General features: G+C 45.5%; 1 protein-coding gene across 2 annotated transcripts in view; it reads left to right on the forward strand.

Moving 5' to 3' along the window:
- The first annotated feature begins 54 nt into the window (after nt 1–54).
- NWD2 (NACHT and WD repeat domain containing 2) overlaps nt 55–19,327 on the forward strand; it is a 57,899-nt gene continuing 38,626 nt past the window's right edge. The window contains exon 1 of one of the 2 annotated variants that reach the window (XM_083630046.1): nt 55–1,633. Coding sequence is in view for 1 of the 2 variants with exons in the window: in XM_083630045.1 (XP_083486171.1) it covers nt 1,483–1,633 (151 nt within the window). In the remaining variant the exon portion in view is untranslated. The remainder of the gene's footprint in view (nt 1,634–19,327) is intronic. The other variant, XM_083630045.1, reaches the window with a different exon arrangement.

Raw genomic sequence — 19,327 nt, forward strand, 5'->3', positions numbered from 1 at the left:
CGTGATGCTCCTCTGCACCCACTTCCTTACCCTGCCCGTGCCCAGCTGATCTGATGCCAGAGCTCACAGTCTCTCTCTTGCCTCCAGGGGAAACACTCAAGCCCTGCAGACGATTCCAGATCGGCGCCCCCCTTCTTCTCGCAGCGGATCATCCGGGCCAGGCTCTCCTCGCCGCGGTCTTTTCCTGGCACGCTTTGCGACTGGGGGCCGGGCAGGCGCCTCCGCCCCCTGGAGGAAGCGCAGGGGTGTTTCTCTGCGTATGGACTTGTGTCTCGGCAATAGGAGGCTGGCAAGGCGGCGGCGGCGGCTGTCTGAGCCCGGCCAGACATCATCAACCTTTCTGCATATTTCATTGGAGCTGCTCGCCGGGACACCGGGACACTGACCGCTGCAAAGCAGCTCGCCGGCTTCCATTGTGCGCGCCGCTTCCTTCCCGTCTGCTGCTTTGACGCTTCAAAGCGGGCTTTTCTCTCGCTTGAATACCTAACCTTTGCTGCTTTCCGCGCGCTCGCCGTGCCCTTGCAACAAAACATCCAAGGGGGTTCTCTGAACTCTTTCCTCCTCCCCTTCTTTTCTTTTCTTCCCCCCATTTGGAGCGCCCGAACCGTGCAGGACTATAAAAATATCTCGTTTGCAGGAGAGAGATTGCACGAGCAACTTCGACGAGAAGACGACTTGGAGGAGAGAGAGAAGAGTTGCAAAAGGAAAGCTCAGCCGGAGCTTGCTGGCTGGCTTGCCTGCCTGCCTGCCTGCCTGCCTGGCGATTTCGAAGTGGCATTGCAATTCAGCCAAACGATTTCGCAGCCTTCCCAACGGCTCGGCGCCGAGAGGGAAACCGCAGCAGCGGCTAGCGCCTGATCCAAACATCTCCTTTTTTTGCTTGTGCGTTTTTGCGCGCGAGAAGAGACTGGCGTCGTCTGTCGAAGCGCCGCTTGCATTGACCTAGAGCAAGAGTTGCAAGACTTGAGCGGCCTTGGAAGAGCAGCGAGCGCGGCGGGGTCGAGCAGGGAACCGGCCCCGGCGTGGCCCTGACATTGCAGCGCGCCCCTGCCGGCCGGGCAGCTCCTCCTATCCCCCGCGCCTCGACGACGCGCCCCAGCGTTTGGCCCGGGGCGCAAACTTTTCCTCTCCGGCCGAGAGCGCTGCGCTCTTGCTTCTCCCGAAGCCGCCGCCGCCGCAGCGCCGCCTGAAAGCTCCCCTCTTCCCGGTCGCCCCGTGACCTCCCGCCGCCCCCGCCGCGGCTGGCCCCCGAGGGGAGCTGGCGGCGGTGCGGCGGCGGGCTGACGAGGACCCGCATGGCCGGAGAGCGCCGACGGCGGTGGTGAGCCGGGCGGGCTGCGGAGGAAGAAGAAGAAGAGGCGAGCGCCCTGAGGGAAGCTGCGGCCGCCGCTTCCTTCGCCCTTCCGCGAAAGGACGGCCGGGAAAGGAGGACGGCGAGGCGGAGGAGGAGGAGGAGGTGGAGGAAGAGAGACGGCGACGGCGATGTGGCCGGGCGGCGCGGCCGGCAAGCTGCCCTGCCCGCGGGACTCGGCGCTGCGCAGGGCGGCGTTCTCCGGGAACCTCTCGGCGCTGCCCTTGCACTTGGCGCCCAGCGGGAGAAGCGTCAGGGTTTTCATCAGCGCCAATCCCGAAGGTAAGCTTGCGCGTCCCCGAGGGGCTCGGAAGTCTTGGCTGCAGCCCCGTCCACCGTCCCTTTTTACCTCTGAGCGGATGCTCCGCGCTTGGCGGAAGGCTTAGCGTGGCCCAGGCGCGTGGGCCGCCTCGCGGGGCTGCTGGGCGCGCTCTGGATGCCCCGGAGCCGAGCCTGGAGATGATGATTATGACATCATCATCATCATCATTATTATTATTATTATTATTATTATTATTATTACTTACTACTGCACCGCCCATCTGGCTGGGTTTCCCCAGCCACTCTGGGCCACACTCAACAGAAAATTAAAAGCACAATAAAACATCAAACATTAAAAACTTCCCTAAACAGGGCTGCCTTCAGATGTTTTCTAAAAGTCAGCTAGTTGTTTATTTCCTTGACATCTGATGAGAGGGTGCTCCACAGGGTGGGTGCCACCACCGAGAAGGCCCTCTGCCTGGCTCCCTATAACCTCGCTTCTCGCAGCAAGGGAACCTCCAGAAGGCCCTCGGCGCTGGACCTCAGTGTCCTGGCTGAATGATGGGAGTGGAGATGCTCCTTCAGGTATACTGGGCCGAGGCTGTTTAGGGCTTCAAAGGTCAGCACCAACACTTTGAATTGTGCTCGGAAACGTACTGGGAGCCAATGTAGGTCTTTTAGGACCGGTGTTGTATGGTCTCGGCGGCCGCTCCCAGTCCCCAGTCTAGCTGCCGCATTCTGGATTAGTTGCAATTTCCGGATCACCTTCAAAGGTAGCCCCACGTAGAGCGCATTGCAGTAGTCCAAGCGGGAGATAACTAGAGCATGCACCACTCTGGCGAGGCAGTCCGCGGGCAGGTAGGGTCTCAGCCTGCGTACCAGATGGAGCTGGTAGACAGCTGCCCTGGACGCAGAATTGACCTGCGCCTCCATAGACAGCTGTGAGTCCAAAATGATTCCCAGGCTGTTCACCTGGTCCTTCAGGGGCACAGTTACCCCACAGTTACTTCAGAGCGGCCTGCTCTGCGCTTGGTGGGGGGCTTCACACAGCCCAGACGCATGCGTCACCCCTCAGGGTTGCTGGGCATGCGCTCTGGACACCCGAGAGCTGAGCCTTGAGAGGCCGCTGTGCCTCTAACAGCCCACATGGCGACGTTTTGTCCCACGTGCTGCTTTGGTTGGGGGTAGGGGCTGGATGGAATGCTGGCCTCTGTCACGAGATCAGCTTCCTGTCCTGACATATAATAATAAATAATAATAATTTATTATTTGTACCCCACCCATCTGGCTGGGTTGCCCCAGCCACTCTGGGCGGCTTCCGACAAAATATTAAAAATACAATAAAACATCAGACATTAAAAACTTCCCTAAACAGGGCTGCCACTGGCCTCATCGATATTGCCCAACATGTGGACAGCAGGGGATAAAACAATGGTGTGAAGCTAGAGCAGGGATTCCCAAACTTGGGTCTCCAGCTGTTTTTGGACTACAATTCCCCTTATCTCTGACCACTTTTGCTTTTTTGGGGGGGGGGGGAGATAAACTTCCAACTAGTTTTATTATTTATTTGTGTGTCCGTGGACTACCACGTTTCAGCTTTCTGGGTGGCCTACAAGTGTTTTCCCCCATTTTGGGGTAAGCCTCTAGCCTCCCCCCTTCTAGGGAAAGGGAACGTCTCCTTTTCAAATTGTTTTTATTAAAGATTTTCTGGGGTTATAAAAGCAGTACTTCTCTCTCTCTCTCTCTCTCTCTCTCTCTCTCTCTCTCACACACACACACACACACACACACACACACACATATATATATATATATATAAGTTTAGTGGTACTTTCATTTTGGCTCAAGAAAATCACCATTTTATAGTTCAAATCGGGGGAAATAAATACAGTAAATGGACAAAAGTACAAAGATTCACAAAAATGTTTAGGGGTATGCGTACCCCTGCGTCCTCCCCAGAAAAAAGCACTGTATAAAAGTACATGCACTGTCTCAATTTTCAGATCATACAGTCCTCTCTACAGATCAGTTATATTCGATGTTGTATGCAGTATAAGGTTGGGGGATAAGAGAGGTGGGGGGGTGAGAGATAAAGGGGGTAGTAAACTTTTTATCTTTTACCTAATATATATGTGAGGTTTTTGTGGGTAGGTGAACTCATCCGGGTGTCCTTTTTATTGTGCCTTCATGTTGTTGGGGGGGGTGTTGGAAGGGACCACAAGCATCATCTAGTCCAACCCCTTGCAATGCAGGAATCTTTTACCCAGCCTGTGACTCGAACCCACAACCCTGAAATTAAAAGTCTCATGCTCTTCCAACTGAGCTATTCCACTTACGGTACTTTGTTTGCTATCGTTGCACATCCTATAACTTCCTGCTAAAATCCTGTAACTTTTTATAGCACAAATCTTCCAGTTTATTCCCCCCCCCCTCCTGCTTTTATTGCGCTATAGTGCAAGAGTGCCCCTCCAGATGGCAATAATGTGACAACAGAACAACTAATAAAGTGGAATGGATGTGTGGATTGCGCTATTATTGCACCAATGACATCTTGTAGAATACACCTGGCCCAAAAAAACAGTCTGGAGGGGCCTTTAGACTTTTTGTGTAATCCTAGTGTTGTGTTTGTACTTGAACGCCTGGCCTGGAATCACCCTAATCATTTCGCTCCTTGCCCTTCATTTCTAATCTGCACATTTCCCCCTTTCAAACTTCTAGTAAAATGGGGGGGGGGGAAATCCCTTGGACTGTGCATGGCCCAAATTTGAAGGGTCTAGCTAACCTGAAAGAACCTTTGCAATTAAAGTGCCATTAAGTCAGTCAGTAAGTGAGGCAATCATTAGATTTAGAGCGGGTTGCCACTTGGGACTTGTATAGTATTTAAAGGGAAATAGCTTGCCTTACAATTCCACTTCGTTATGTATGTCAGTGAGTACCTTCTAAAGTTAGAATCCAATAGACTTCATTTGGCAGTTTATGGTATTTATTCTGTGTGGACATGCATATTAGTATAGATTTGTGGAGCACTCCGGCACGTGAGTGTCATATTTAAACGGGCAGATTAGGTCAGTTTTGAAATCCTTTCCGAACCTATGTAGAAGACAAACTCCATTAAACGCTTCTTCGTCAGTTTCCTTCGGGGATAGACACTCCGCTATTCCCCATCCCCATTTTACTTCAGCCTTGGCTGATAAAGCACACTAAATAAGGAAATATCCTAATCAATCTGGTGGCCTTGCTAGCAGGAGACCTCCTCACTTGCCTGCCTTTTTATTGCCATGCTCATTTTCCTAGTTTGAGACAAAAGCACAGCTAAAAACTGGGACCTTGGTGGCTGCAGTACATGGTGTCCCAGGGAGCACTGGTGCCTAGCCTATTACTTACAGGAAGAGTAGTGGGGAATAAGAGGAAGATGCTTGCAGTCTCTCTTGATGAACCTCCTCAGTTCTAGTATGTGGAACATCTGTGCATTTAGCTGCAGCCACGTGTGTTTGTGTGTGTGTGTTCTTCCTTGTAATAGTTACTGCCTCTGAAGCAGCCCCCAGTGCTGAGTTGAGTTAGCACTCTCATGACCCTCCCTCGCTGCTCATTCCTGCACAGCAAACTGCACTTGCCCAAGAACGCTCTTCCATAAAGCCGTTGAAGGTATAGGAGCCCTGTCCTGCTTTGCATCTGTTCATCCGTAAGGTAGAGACGGAAAAATAGTTCCAAAATGTGAGTCCTGTGCTGCCGGGTCAGCTCAGGTTACAAGTGGTTCTGCATTCTGAAAAAAAAGATGACTCTTAGATTGGTTAACGTGGTTCTCAACCTGTGGGTCCCCAAGATGTTGTTGGACTACAACTCTCATCATCCCTGACCACTGGTCATGCTGGCTAGGAATGATGGGAGTTGTAGTCCAACAACATCTGTTGGACCCACAGGTTGAGGAAGACTGAAGGGTGGCAAACCGTGGCCCATTAGGCTGAGTCCAGCCTGCCAAACCACTACAAGTGGCCCGACAGCTGCCAGTGATTTGAATCACCATCACAGCACCAGGCTGAAAAAGAAGTTTAAAGTTCTCCTCTCAACATTATGAAGGAAGCATTGCCCCATTGAATTGCTAGGATGATGGGAGGGGCACTTTGAATCTTCACTGTAGCGGGGGAAAGTGTTGTGTGTGCGAGTGAGTTGATGTGTGTTTGAAGATAGGAGTGTGAGAAAGTGAGTTTTCCTTCATCTATGTGTGGTGTGTGTGTATATTGTGAATTTGTGGTGTATATCTCTGTGTGTACACAACCACTTTGGCCATGATCACTCTTGTTCCCATGCTGGCAAAAAGCTTTCGGATGACTGGCCAACTTGAGCCCAATCCTTTAAAAAGGTAGCAGCAACCCCGCTTTAGTTGATTACCAGTTACGCTGATTAAAGGTTGCCACTCTAGAAAGCAGTTGTAGATGAAGGCATATAAAAATATTGTTATTTTGGTTACTTTATTTATTGGTGACCTTTTGCTTGTAATAGCTCCCAAGCTCACAATGAAAACAATTCACAAAGTAGTCCAAATCTGAGGAAATAAATCCACTCGTCAAGAAGCCTGCCCAATTTGCAAATTACATACCAGTTTGCACTATTAGTCAAATTCGAATGTGATGCATTTTCCTAGCTGGATAGAACTTTCATTGTAACCCACATATGGGCCATTATTTCTGCAATTGCATATTCCATCATATATTTTGCTACATGAGCTATCAGCCAAATATGTAACACACAGGAATTGGGGCAGAATTTCTTACACAGAGGTAATATCTAGGTAAGGAATTTATGAATCTGCCATATACATCCCTGTTTCAGGTATAATGCTAAACCATAAAAGGCTGCAATGAGGAAGTTCAAAGCATCCACTTCCTGTTTTTCACTAACTTCAGTTTCCTGGTACATCACACAGACTGTGATTAGTTTAAACCATATCTCAAACTATGGTTTATGAACCTGGCTTGTTAATGAACTATAATTTAAACCAGTGCTTTTCAGACTTCAGGCTTGTGGGATCTACAATGTGTTTTTCCTAGAAACCAGGGCCAGGTGCAACATGGTGGCTCATGGGCTGGAATTGTCTGACATAAATCATACACTGGAATAACCTGAAGATATGAGTACATATCTACATCTTCGTACAGATCAGGGGTTTGGAATACAAAACTTTGTGCCAACAATATATGCACAAAGACCTGGTCAAAGGCAAATGATTTATATTCATATTTTACAGGAGAGGAACACAGAGACTAAGAAGTGACTAGCCCGAGGTCATTAAAGACAGGGAGATAAAATTTTACTTGCTATGGTTAAATTATTGGGAGTCAGAAACCCTTGCTGATCTACTGTAAGTCATCCAGAGAACTACCATTAGAACCTTGTCTATGTTTTGCCTTCCACTAGTTTAGACTAGCCATAGTTGGCACCATTTTTAGACACAATAAACAATCGTTAGTGAAAGGCAGGAAATGGATGCTTCCAAACCCTCACAGCCAAGGGGAGTGTATGAGCCCAAGGTTAATGCCCACTCATTCATAATTTAGTGTTATGTCAAAATCGGCCACTGAGCCAAACCACTGATACAGCTACTCATTAACTATTTTGGTTGGCTGTGGCTGTCTCAAGGCCACAGGCAGTCCTGCTTCTTGTGGTCCTCTAACTGGAGGTAACAGGGATTGAATTTGGAACCTTCTGCATATAAAACGTGTTATGTGTCAGAGCTGTTCCCTCTCTGCAATCAGGATTCAAACCTATGACTTGTGGCACATTTTCAAAGTGAAAGCCCTGTGCTTTTCACATAGCGCTATGCCTTCATCAGGATCTTTGATTTCATCAGTCAAAATATATATCAATAGTGCAAACAATAACTGAATATAACACTTAAAGTGATAAAGCAATAGGCAAGGATAGCAAAGATCCTAAGATTTAATGGCTGTCATGCAGTTATTCTGCATACACAAATTTAGGAGGAATTTCCATTGTACATGCATAAGTCAAGGACAAAGATAACCAAGTTATCTTGTCAACTCACTTAGACAATTTCATTGTCGGCCATCAGTGTTTGGGAATCCTAATTCTGGAATTGCTAATTACAAAACTTTCTAAACATTTAGGGAGGTGTTCATGTCCAATTTGGATAGGGTATATACCAATTAAACCAAATCATTTATATTCATATGATAGGTCTACAAGAGAAACTACTGAATACTTGTAGACTTGATATATTTGGATGCAGTGTATACCGTATTTTTCGCTCGATAACACGCACCTGACCATAACACGCACATAGTTTTTAGAGGAGGAAAACAAGAAAAAAAAATTCTGAATGAAACAGTGGATGTATCATTTTTGTGCTTCATGCTGCGGCCACAGACATGTGATTTGACGGTGAGTTTGGGGTAGCCCAATGCAAAGATCCCGAGGATCCATGTGGATCCATGCTTTGTAACCACGTTTTTGCACCATTGCAGCCCCAGGCAACAGTGGGTGCGTGATTTTTTTGGTGCAGGCTGTAGCCATGGACATGCTATGTGATCTGAGGGTGAATTTGGGGTGACCCAATGCAAAGATCCTGAGGATCCATCTGGATCCATGCTTTGTAACCACGTTTTTGCACCATTGCAGCCCCAGGCAACAGTGGGTGCGTGATTTTTTTGGTGCAGGCTGTAGCCATGGACATGCTATGTGATCTGATGGTGAATTTGGGGTGACCCAATGCAAAGATCCTGAGGATCCATGTGGATCCATGCTTTGTAACCACGTTTTTGCACCATTGCAGCCCCAGGAAACAGTGGGTGCATGATTTTTTTGGTGCAGGCTGTAGCCATGGACATGCTATGTGATCTGATGGTGAATTTGGGGTGACCCAATGCAAAGATCCTGAGGATCCATGTGGATCCGTGCTTTGTAACCATGTTTTTGCAGCATTGCAGCCCTGTTTTTGCATCAGATCATTGCTATGTGATCTGATGGTGAATTTGGGGTGACTCAATGCAAAGATCCTGAGGATCCATGTGGATCCGTGATTGGAACCACGTTTTAAGTAGGGAGGGAAGGAAAAACATAGAAGCGACAAGGAGAGGGGTGTGCAGAGAAGCAGCTGGCTAAGAATGCAGGAGAGGGGTTTTACCGGAGGGAGGAAAGGAAGGCAAAAGTCCCCCCCCCCCCACAAGCCAACCAGCTCTCTCTCTCCCCCCCCCCCAACCTGCATGTTGCCTTCGAGTCCCAGACGCACGGAGAGGAATCTGTTTTCCACTCTGCTTGCCTGGAGGGGAGGGGTTTTCTCTGCTCTTTGTTCCGTCTGAGCAAACACAGTAAGGAAACAGAAGCCGGTGGGCAGTAAGACCCTGAGGCAGAATGCAGGAAAGCCGCAGCTTCCTCTTTCCTCCCTTCTCCGGACGATTTGATATTTGCCTGCTTTTTGCCTTCACTCACGCTTCTCAGCTCCAGGGACCACACATTCGCTCTATAACACGCACAGACATTTCCCCTTACTTTTTAGGAGAAAAAATCTGCGTGTAATAGAGGGGAAAATACGGTATGTCAGCACAATTACGTATTCACTAGTTTAGCGTGCATTAGACAAGCTGCTTGTTGCCATTTTCATTTGCAAGCTACTTCAGAATAATCAGCAATGAATTAGTTTTAAAAGCAGGCAGTTAGTTTCAATCCAGCCAAAGTCAGTCTCAGCTGAAATCGACGAGACTTGAGTTAGGCTGCAAGCTTGTTCATATGGATTTGGGAATTAGACAGAATAAGTATTTAGTACCAAGCAGACACGCATAGAATTAGGCTGGAGGTCGCAAGTAACTTGTACCCCCCAAAAAGCTCAATAGTGAAAACAATAACTGCAGGAACTTAAAATGATAAAGCAATCTGTCATTGTTGGCAAAGATCCAAAGATTTATTGACTGTAAGGCTGCAGTCCTTTATAGGGCAGTGAGAACTGCAGCCTGATTCTATGTAGATTTACTTGGAAGTAAGTCTTCACTTAATTCAACAACCTCAGATATGCAGATGACACAACCTTGATGGCAGAAAGTGAGGAGGAATTAAAGAACCTTTTAGTGAGGGTGAAAGAGGAGAGCGCAAAATATGGTGTGAAGCTCAACATAAAAAAAAGAAGATCATGGCCATCTTAAAAAGCAGAGACATCACCTTGCCAACAAAGGTCTGTATAGTAAAAGCTATGGTTTTCCCAGTAGTAATGTATGGAAGTGGAAGTGAGAGCTGGACCATAAATAAGGCTGATCGCCGAAGAATTGATGCTTTTGAATTATGGTGCTGCAGGAGACTCTTGAGAGTCCCATGGACTGCAAGAAGATCAAACCTATCCATTCTGAAGGAAATCAGCCCTGAGTGCTCACTGGAAGGACAGATCGTGAAGCTGAGGCTCCAATACTTTGACCACCTCATGAGAAGAGAAGACTCCTTGGAAAAGACCCTGATGTTGGGAAAGATGGAGGGCACAAGGAGAAGGGGACGACAGAGGACGAGATGGTTGGATAGTGTTCTCGAAGCTACCAGCATGAGTTTGACCAAACTGCGGGAGGCAGTGGAAGACAGAAGTGCCTGGCGTGCTCTGGTCCATGGGGTCATGAAGAGTTGGACACGACTAAAGGACTAAACAACAACATGTGAGCCAGAAACTTTGTTCAGGCTCATCCACATATGTAGCTCCTAAGCATGGTTTAGTGTTGTGTGAGAATGTAGCTGCTATACTGCCTACTGTGCTCAGTAATTTGCATAAAATTGGAGGACAGTATTCTAATGGAGTTTAGGGATACTGTGTTTTGAACGTTTTTATGAATGAGCTTAGCAAACGTGACTGCTTTGCTTTGATCCAACAGTGCATGTTTAGTGTTGTGTATTTAAATTGCTTAATGTAAATGAGATCTGAACTGGAGCTTTGCATACTGAAGAAGTGCTGGAAAAGCGATAAATAACAATTTGAAGATCAAGCTTGTGCGTTGTTAATCATGTCTTAAGTTAGACATTGCTTTCACGCTTCGGCTCAATTAGCATTTGGTCCTCATCTTTTCACATGCAAATTGTGGTGAAATATTTATTAGGGAGCGTCACAAAAGATTCAAGTCGTAATAATAAATGGCATAGTTTAGGTTATGCAGCTAGGAGGGAAATGTTTCAATCAATATTTTGAGAGCACAAGAGTATGTTTCATTGCCTAATGGAACAGAACACAACATTGTCTCTGAGTAATCAGAAACAAGCATTAAATATGCAAATTCCTTTTTTGGCCTTTAAACAAAACAAAAAAAGTTCTTTCTTCAGTGAATATATATCATAAAGACCATTCCAGACCTGAAACATGGAATACACTTTTAAAAATTACAATATATATCCTCCTTTCTCTTCCTTCTGTCTGAATTTTCTTCTCATGCATGCATGCACACACACACACACACACACACATTTCTGCTACACCTGCTGAAATTCCTTCCTCACATCTATTAGAGTTGCAGGAGCCAGGTCCTCTTCTGCAGCTGACCACCCTACAGATTCTGGTCCCTGAGGCAGTGAGAAGCCCATTTCAGCCCTGGGACAGTTGCTGGCACATCCTCACACGGCAAGTCCTTCTGCACTCTCTGAAGTTTAATTGTAGCCATACCATCTGCACAAAGGGATAGCAGCGCCCTTCCAGACAATAGGAAATAGAGCAGGAACAAGTGACAGTGGCCTTTTGTCCTTCAGATGGCACACACCGTTCTCACTGGCTGACTTGCTCTCCAGAAGCAAACTTAAGCACACCTTCCAGGGAGTAAGTCCCATTGCACAGTATAGACCAACAAGGAGGAGTAAATATTACCAGTGCTCCATAAAACTAGCTCAAGGATGCTAAGTATTAATGTTTTTCTTCACTTCTATTAATGCTTAGGCACAGCACAGGCACTGTAATTTTTAAAAAAAATCCTTCACCATAGGAGAGGCTGCAGTCCTAAGAAATATGTCTTCTTGCACTGAACAGGACTTCTTAATAAGCATTCTTCAGAACTTACTGAAATCCGAGGTCAGCAGTACCACCCACTTTTTGCATCTCCCACTGCACACATTTTGTGGATATTAACGATGATAAAAGTGCCATTTGGAACCACAGTTATAATTGCCTTTCCAGCTTGTTGTGGCAGATCAGTGTTTCAGCAATGCTAAAGAACCCTTGCATTTAGAGGGGTGTGTACATTCAGAATCAAGAAAGAACATGGCGTAATGGGGAAAGGGTTCATTGGACAAAGTGCTGTGTATCACTTAACCTCTGACCTTGCAGGGCGAATTTTAAAAAAGCCATTAAAAAAAGTAATCTTATATGCTTTCTTAAGAAAAGCAGATTTTAAAATTTCAACTTGTAGAAAGTGTCTCTTTTTCAAAACAACCTGCTCGTACTGTTTGACTCTTTCTGGCACTTGTAAGTCTTCCTTACTTAAGGTTGCCATCAACTTGTCTTGAGAAAATCTCTGTGACTTCAATATTTGCATGACTGACAGAAATTCAACATGTGTGTCATCTCCCATCTCTGTGTCAGGAAACACTGCACTTATTCCATTTCTGCCTGTCAGTTATATGCTAAAGATTCCGAATTTCTGTTGGAAGAAGAAAAGTGGCAATCCTACTTCAGATTAACATGATGTTAACCTTTGAGGGGGAATATATTATTCACATCTTTAAATGTGTTTACCTCCTTACGGCGAGAGGCAGAAGGCTGCTGTGGTTTTGACTACAGCGTTCCTTAGATCCACCTATTTCATATATTTTTCTTAATTCCCAAGTGCAGGTTTCTACACTCCCACATGATGGAAGATACAAAACTGACAGTTGCTTTGTTTCCAGATTCTTGTAGCTCTCTCCCTGGGGTTTTTGAGAAATACAAGCACAGTCTCCAGGTACTTTTGAAGTATAAACACAAACAGCACCTGCCTGGATCTGTATTGATCTGAAGCGACAGAGAAAGCACTGCCAATCTTTCTTTACACAGAGAGGTAATGATTTTGTGCCCCTCAGTAATCCCCTCAACACAAAAGCCCCAGCTTTTAATGGGAAGACATAATGTATAGGGAGCAAAAGAGGCACATCCTCTTCTGGCAGATCATAACAAACAGCCAGTTTCCCCATAGTCTACAACAGAGTGCCCTTTCTGCCGAATAGTTGGCCCACTTTTGGCCCAATTAATGAGGATTTCCTGGACCTGTTCATCCTTAAACATCCATGTGTAGTGGCACAGTGGGTTTCGTTCATCATAACTGCATGCACAGCTGCATGTAAGAGCAACAAAACATAAATAAACCTCACAAATAAGGCAACTGACATTGCAGAGAGAAGAATTCCATTCCTTTTGTAGTGGCTGCTTCAGCAAAGCAACTTTTATTTATTTCCTTATTAAATCCCCAACAGCCATATGCTAAGCTGTTAACAAATATTTTATGTTTAGATGCAACATGGAGATCTTTACTATCTTGCTGGCTTTCTTAGAACACAAATTAATAAGTAGGACATGGAGACAAGGTCGTATAAAATTGTTCTAGTCATGCTTCTTTGAGTTATTGAGGGTGGGATATCTCACTCATCGTTGTTGGTGGGTTATAAACATATAAAACCATAGCATATCATAAATAATACAGTGATACGCTAGAAGAGCAGATAAGCACACCTGAAAAATTCATACTAAAGCCAACAGATACTGTTGTCTGTTCCCTAAAAATACATCATATACATCACATAAAAGCTTGCCAAAATAAGTAGGACTCCAGCTGGTTCTGTGCAATAGGGTTCCAGCCTACGCTGAAGCCTACTTGCATTGAGGACTTTGCACATGGGATTCACCAATGCAGACATCCATGGTAAAGCATGGACAGCAGGTGTGTGGAAGGCATACAGTGCCAGGGCCGAGCCAGTGGCATTGTCCCACTGCCTCTTTGTATATGTACAGCCCCTTCATGCGCTTGACATGAAGGGAACGTCAGCCGTGGGCATTTGGAACCTATTGCACAATTCTTCAGATCCCAATCTGTCTGGTGGTGGTGGTGGTGGTGGTGTTGGCATCGGCATCCATCTGCCTCAAAAGACAGTAGAGTGCATCTCTGGGGGTGAAGTCAAACTGCTGTGTTAGCAGTACTGAAGTTACCTCCCCATGGTACAAGGCTGGGCAGTATGTATGGAGGTCCTGGGCTGATGTGGTCCAAAGGAAAGCAGAGCAATATGTTTGGCACCAACTTGGCTGCAGTAGTCATCAGAAGGATGTATACAAGGTGCCATCCAACCATCTCAGGGACGCCACTCCAGTTTTGTGTAGGGTTTACTCCTTAGCCTTTTTTCTTCCCAGTATATCCCGCATAGCAGCAGAGGTTTAGGATCAGAGTTTTCCTTCTCCTAGGTGGACTACCTTCCCCGGCTGATGATCTGCCCCTCACTTTCCTGTACAGCTTTCAGAAACCCCCTTCTTGACCATTGGGCCCCCTATTAGTCTTATCTGGTCAACCCACAAGAGCCTGTCTTTGTATGCAGGGGAATTCCCTAACTCACCGAGGGTTTGAGACCCATTGGCTACCCTCACCTGGTTTAGCCAGCCAATTGAAGCCATTTCCTGGGATGTGGCCACTGTCGAATGCTGACAGCTTCTTGGAGCCACAGGTGGGAGTTGAGTGCAGGGTGGGACCAAAGCATTGCTGTCAACTTTTCCCTTTCCTTGCAAGGAATCCTATTCGGAATAAGGGAATTTCCCTTAAAAAATGGGAAACATTGACAGCTATGGACCAAAGGTGGACAAACTACTCCAGAAGAAACACAGCATGTCCCCCACCAGAGATACTACTATCCTTTCTCTAACAACCCCCCACCTGTTATTTACCGTATTTTTTGCTCCATAAGACTCACTTTTTCCCTCCTAAAAAGTAAGGGGGAATGTGTGTGCGTCTTATGGAGCGAATGCAGGCTGTGCAGCTATCCCAGAAGCCAGAACAGCGAGAGGAATTGCTGCTTTCACTGCGCAGCGATCCCTCTTGCTGTTCTGGCCTCTGAGATTCAGAATATTTTTCCCTTGGTTTTCCTCCTCCAAAAACTAGGTGCGTCTTGTGGTCTGGTGCGTCTTATAGAGCGAAAAATACGGTAGATAGTTTTATGCTGCTTTTCGCCTAAACTGGTTACCATTTGCCATGAATAGCATGTAATAAATCCACAAACAATTGTCTACAAACAATTCTTGCTTGTGTATTGTATGTTGTTAGCTTGGCATCATTGCTGACATGTGCCTTTGCACCCATATATTGTTGGAATCTGGTTGTGGGTGCACACAAGCATATGATTTGAGCACCAGGATTTTCAGTTTGAAATGAAAGACATTTCCTTTGTTGATTTTAATTTCATAAAATTAAAGTGCCCAGCAGATACACTTCTGATAAAAAAGGCTTCTGGGGGAAAACGTGATCATTGTATAGGTCCCTGTAAGCATTATTTTTAGTGGTGGCAGAAGAATTAGCACATGTCATGTTATGACTTCCCTAATAGCATTGGAGTAGCTCAAGATGCTTTGGTGCTTATAATCTAGGTTACAGGGAAAAGTTTGATGATTTCAGCCAGAATAATAATCGAGGAATATTTTTAGAACTTGGAGCATTTTCCTTAATGTAAGCAGAGTTTAAGATAGCTACTTTATCCTCTTTTCTGGGGATTTAATTAAGGGAGGATAACAGAGGATCAGATCGGAGGGCAGAGTCAGTCATGCTTAAATTCAAATAAATCTAGAATAACTCATACAAGCATAAAGTTGGAAAGGACTTCATGGGTCATTTAGTTCTGTTTACTGCAACTTGAGTCATCAGCCATTGTGCCCAATTATTGACTTACGTATGTGGGCCTCATAAGTGATGTTGGTGGTCATCACTGGGCATCCTGGGGGTGGGGCGGAGTACCTGCAATTTACATTGCTAGTGATTGCTTCAGAAAAGAGATGGCCTTGCTTCCTGATGTACCCCTGGCATCAACACATCCAACTCCTATCACAGTGCACTCTTAAACTACCCATTATCATTTCCTGGCCCTTGCATGCCTTCTTTGTGTCTTCCTCAAATCACTCCTTAAAACTCTCTCGGCGGTTCGAATCTCCGCGACGGGGTGAGCTCCCGTTGCTCGGTCACTGCTCATGCCAACCTAGCAGTTTGAAAGCATGTCAAAGTGCAAGTAGATAAATAGGTACCGCTCCGGCGGGAAGGTAGACGGCGTTTCCGTGTGCTGCTCTGGTTTGCCAGAAGCGGCTTAGTCATGCTGGCCACATGACCCGGAAGCTGTACGCCGGCTCCCTCGGCCAATAAAGCGAGATGAGCGCCGCAACCCCAGAGTCATTCACGACTGGTCCTAATGGTCAGGGGTCCCTTTACCTTTACCTTTAACCAATCTACAATATTAAAAGCAACTCCAGGGGACATCAGTAATAGGGCTACAGAGAATGGAAATGGGCTTTTAGCCCTTTGTCTATGATATCTTCCCTTTGGAAATCACACATCAAACTGCTAACAGCACCCATAGCGGTTTCCTCCAAGGGCTTGTAGTTGTGGTTATTAATAATGATATTTAATAATAATATTAATAGGAATTCTTCCTCACCTTTCACTATAAATAAAAAAATGCCTTAAATCAGCCTTAAAAAAAAAAAAAATACCACCAAGCAGAAAAATGGGGTGGGTCCTTAAGTATCTCTCATGTGTCAAAAGCCACCTGGCACAAGGAGAAGATTTGGAGTGAGTCTCACTGAAGTCAAACAGACTTGCTTCTGAGTAGACATGGTTAGGGATGCCTTGTGAGCGTGAGATTGCATTGGTGTAGCAGCTAGTTTGGCACCCAGTTTGTTATTAACTCCTGGAGCAAGTAGCAAACAAGCATAAAAACATGTAACTTTTCATCCTGTTATGTTTAGCGTTTTGTTTCTATATATTGAAAGGTACCTTTTAACATTGTTAATGAAGAATTTATTAATGCTACATAGTATCTGTGGACTTGTAGAATTATTTTTTAAAGATGTGGTTTAAGGGAATGGCATATGGAGTTGGTGTCTTTTAAGTGTGCAAAATGAAAATCAGGAAGGACTGAAAAAAACACTATAGTTAAGAGCCTCCAAGCAAACCAAAATATGAAGCGATGGTTTAAAGCTGGTTTCCAGGTCCTGGTTTGTTTGGAAGCTATTAGCTATCACTCCTGGTTCAAACATAGCAGGAAGATATGATATTTTGCTGTATTAAGCTAAGATTTGGTGGACTATGGCCACTATGGTGTTTTGTTTTGTTTTAAGTCATGCTTACGACAAACAAGTTTGGTATTTTTTATACATTTATAATCGGCTAATTCAGTACAGTCGTACCTTGGAAGTCAAATGGAATCTGTTCTGGAAGTCTGTTTGACTTCCAAAGCGTTTGGAAACCAAAGCGCGGCTTCTGATTGGCTGCAAGAAGCTCCTGCAGCCAATCAGAAGCCCCATCAGACGTTCGACTTCCAAAAGAACATTCAAAAACTGGAACACTCACTTTTGGGTTTCAATTGTTCGGGAGCCAAAATGTCTGAGAACTAGGCTGTTCGAAAACCAAGGTACAGCTGTACATGGTATTTGAGGCTGCGATCCTTAAGACTGGTTAGAGTTGTGCTGCAAGTGCGTCTTCCGGAATGTAGGCATAATTACTTTTTATTAACGAAGCAGGGATTTGGCCATCTCCAATGGCCTAACTGAACATCCCAACCACCACGGCAGTAGGTTTTGTTCAGTTAGGCTGCTCAAGGGTCCCCAATTCATGTTTGGAGCAAGCAACCTGATACTTTGTTGTTGTTGTTTAGTCATTTAGTCGTGTCCGACTCTTCGTGACCCCATGGACCAGAGCACACCAGGCACCCCTGTCTTCCACTGCCTCCCGCAGTTTGGTCAAACTCATGCTGGTAGCTTCGAGAACACTGTCCAACCATCTTGTCCTCTGTTGTCCCCTTCTCCTTGTGCCCTCCATCTTTCCCAACATCAGGGTCTTTTCCAGGGAGTCTTCTCTTCTCATGAGGTGGCCAAAGTATTGGAGCCTCAGCTTCACAATCTGTCCTTCCAGTGAGCACTCAGGGCTGATTTCCTTCAGAATGGATAGGTTTGATCTTCTTGCCGTCCATGGGACTCTCAAGAGTCTCCTCCAGCACCATAATTCAAAAGCATCAATTCTTCGGCAATCAGCCTTCTTTATGGTCCAGCTCTCACTTCCATACATCACTACTGGGAAAAACCTGATACTTACCCAACTTTATTTTTTGTTGTACGTAGCAAATATACAGTTGGTTTCTTATGTGCCTGATATGCAGCATTATGAAAATGAAAAGATAGACAGACATAAAATTGAGGGAATTAAACCGGTACACTTTACCGACAGTGGCACATTGTGAAACTAGGAGTCTACTAAAAAAAGGCACTGTAATTAGGTCATCCCTGAACTGAAGCAGGGGCTTGCAACTCTTAAGGTATTATCTTCCCTCTGAGCACTTTTCACAACTACATTTACTGACTGTATTTAGCATTTCATGTGCTTTCTCATATGTTGCTCATTTTAAAAAGTGTGCAGTGGACTCCTGCTGCCACAGAGATTACTTTACCAAATTATGTACTTTTCTGAAACTTGTTGCATATGGAGGAAAACCTGGGTGAAACAATAGATGGTCAAAAACCGGGTGAAACCAAAAAGCCTATACTTTGTGTCAAGCCCATAAAATGATGCTTATAACTTTCCTGATGCAGAAAAGGATATTGTATTGCAGGCACAGCCTCGCATGTATGTAGTAATTGTCTTGGCCATGACTGCAGCCTGGAGGCCAATATTATTCAGCAACCGTAACCCCCATCCAGGTCCTTGAGTGGGAATATATTTGACAGCAAGGTCAGCTTCCTTGTGAGGAGAGAACACTGGAGATCTATTACGTGTTTGTCATATTTGCAAATGTCATATATTTACAAATATGTAGATGAAGTAGAAGGGACGCGGGTGGCGAAGGGACGCAGGTGGTGCTGTGGGTTAAACCACAGATCCTAGGACTTGCCGATCAGAAGGTCAGTGGTTCGAATCCCCGCAATGGGGTGAGCTCCTGTTGCTCGGTCCCTGCTCCTGCCAACCTAGCAGTTCGAAAGCACGTCAAGTGCAAGTAGATAAATAGGTACTGCTCCGGCGGGAAGGTAAATGGCATTTACGTGCACTGCTCTGGTTCGCCAGAAGCAGCTTAGTCATGCTGGCCACATGACCCGGAAGCTGTACGCTGGCTCCCTCAGCCAATAAAGCGAGATGAGCGCTGCAACCCCAGAGTTGGTCACAACTGCACCTAATGGTCAGGGGTCCCTTTACCTAGATGAAGTAGAAAGCAAGCGGACACACAAACAGGCATTGTTAGTCCTAAAGCAGTGTCAGATCCGATATGCGACAGCACAGTTTGAACCTCCCCAAAGTTGCATCTTGTCAGCTAGCTCCAGCAGCCCAAAGTACTTTATTATTGTCATTTATTTATTTATTATGGCCCTTTATATAATGCCATTCAACAATCTGCATTAACAAAAATAATATAAATAAAATCAATATTTTTAAATAAAATAAAATTAATATGATTAATATATTAGCATGCCTTCATTCCTGAGGGAATCCTTTCCCTAACCTTCATATGCACACCTTAGCGTGAACCTTGAGCTCTTTGAAGAAA

This window comes from Podarcis filfolensis, assembly GCF_964270895.1.
Source record: "Podarcis filfolensis genome assembly, chromosome: 9".
Classification (NCBI taxonomy): domain Eukaryota; kingdom Metazoa; phylum Chordata; class Lepidosauria; order Squamata; family Lacertidae; genus Podarcis; species Podarcis filfolensis.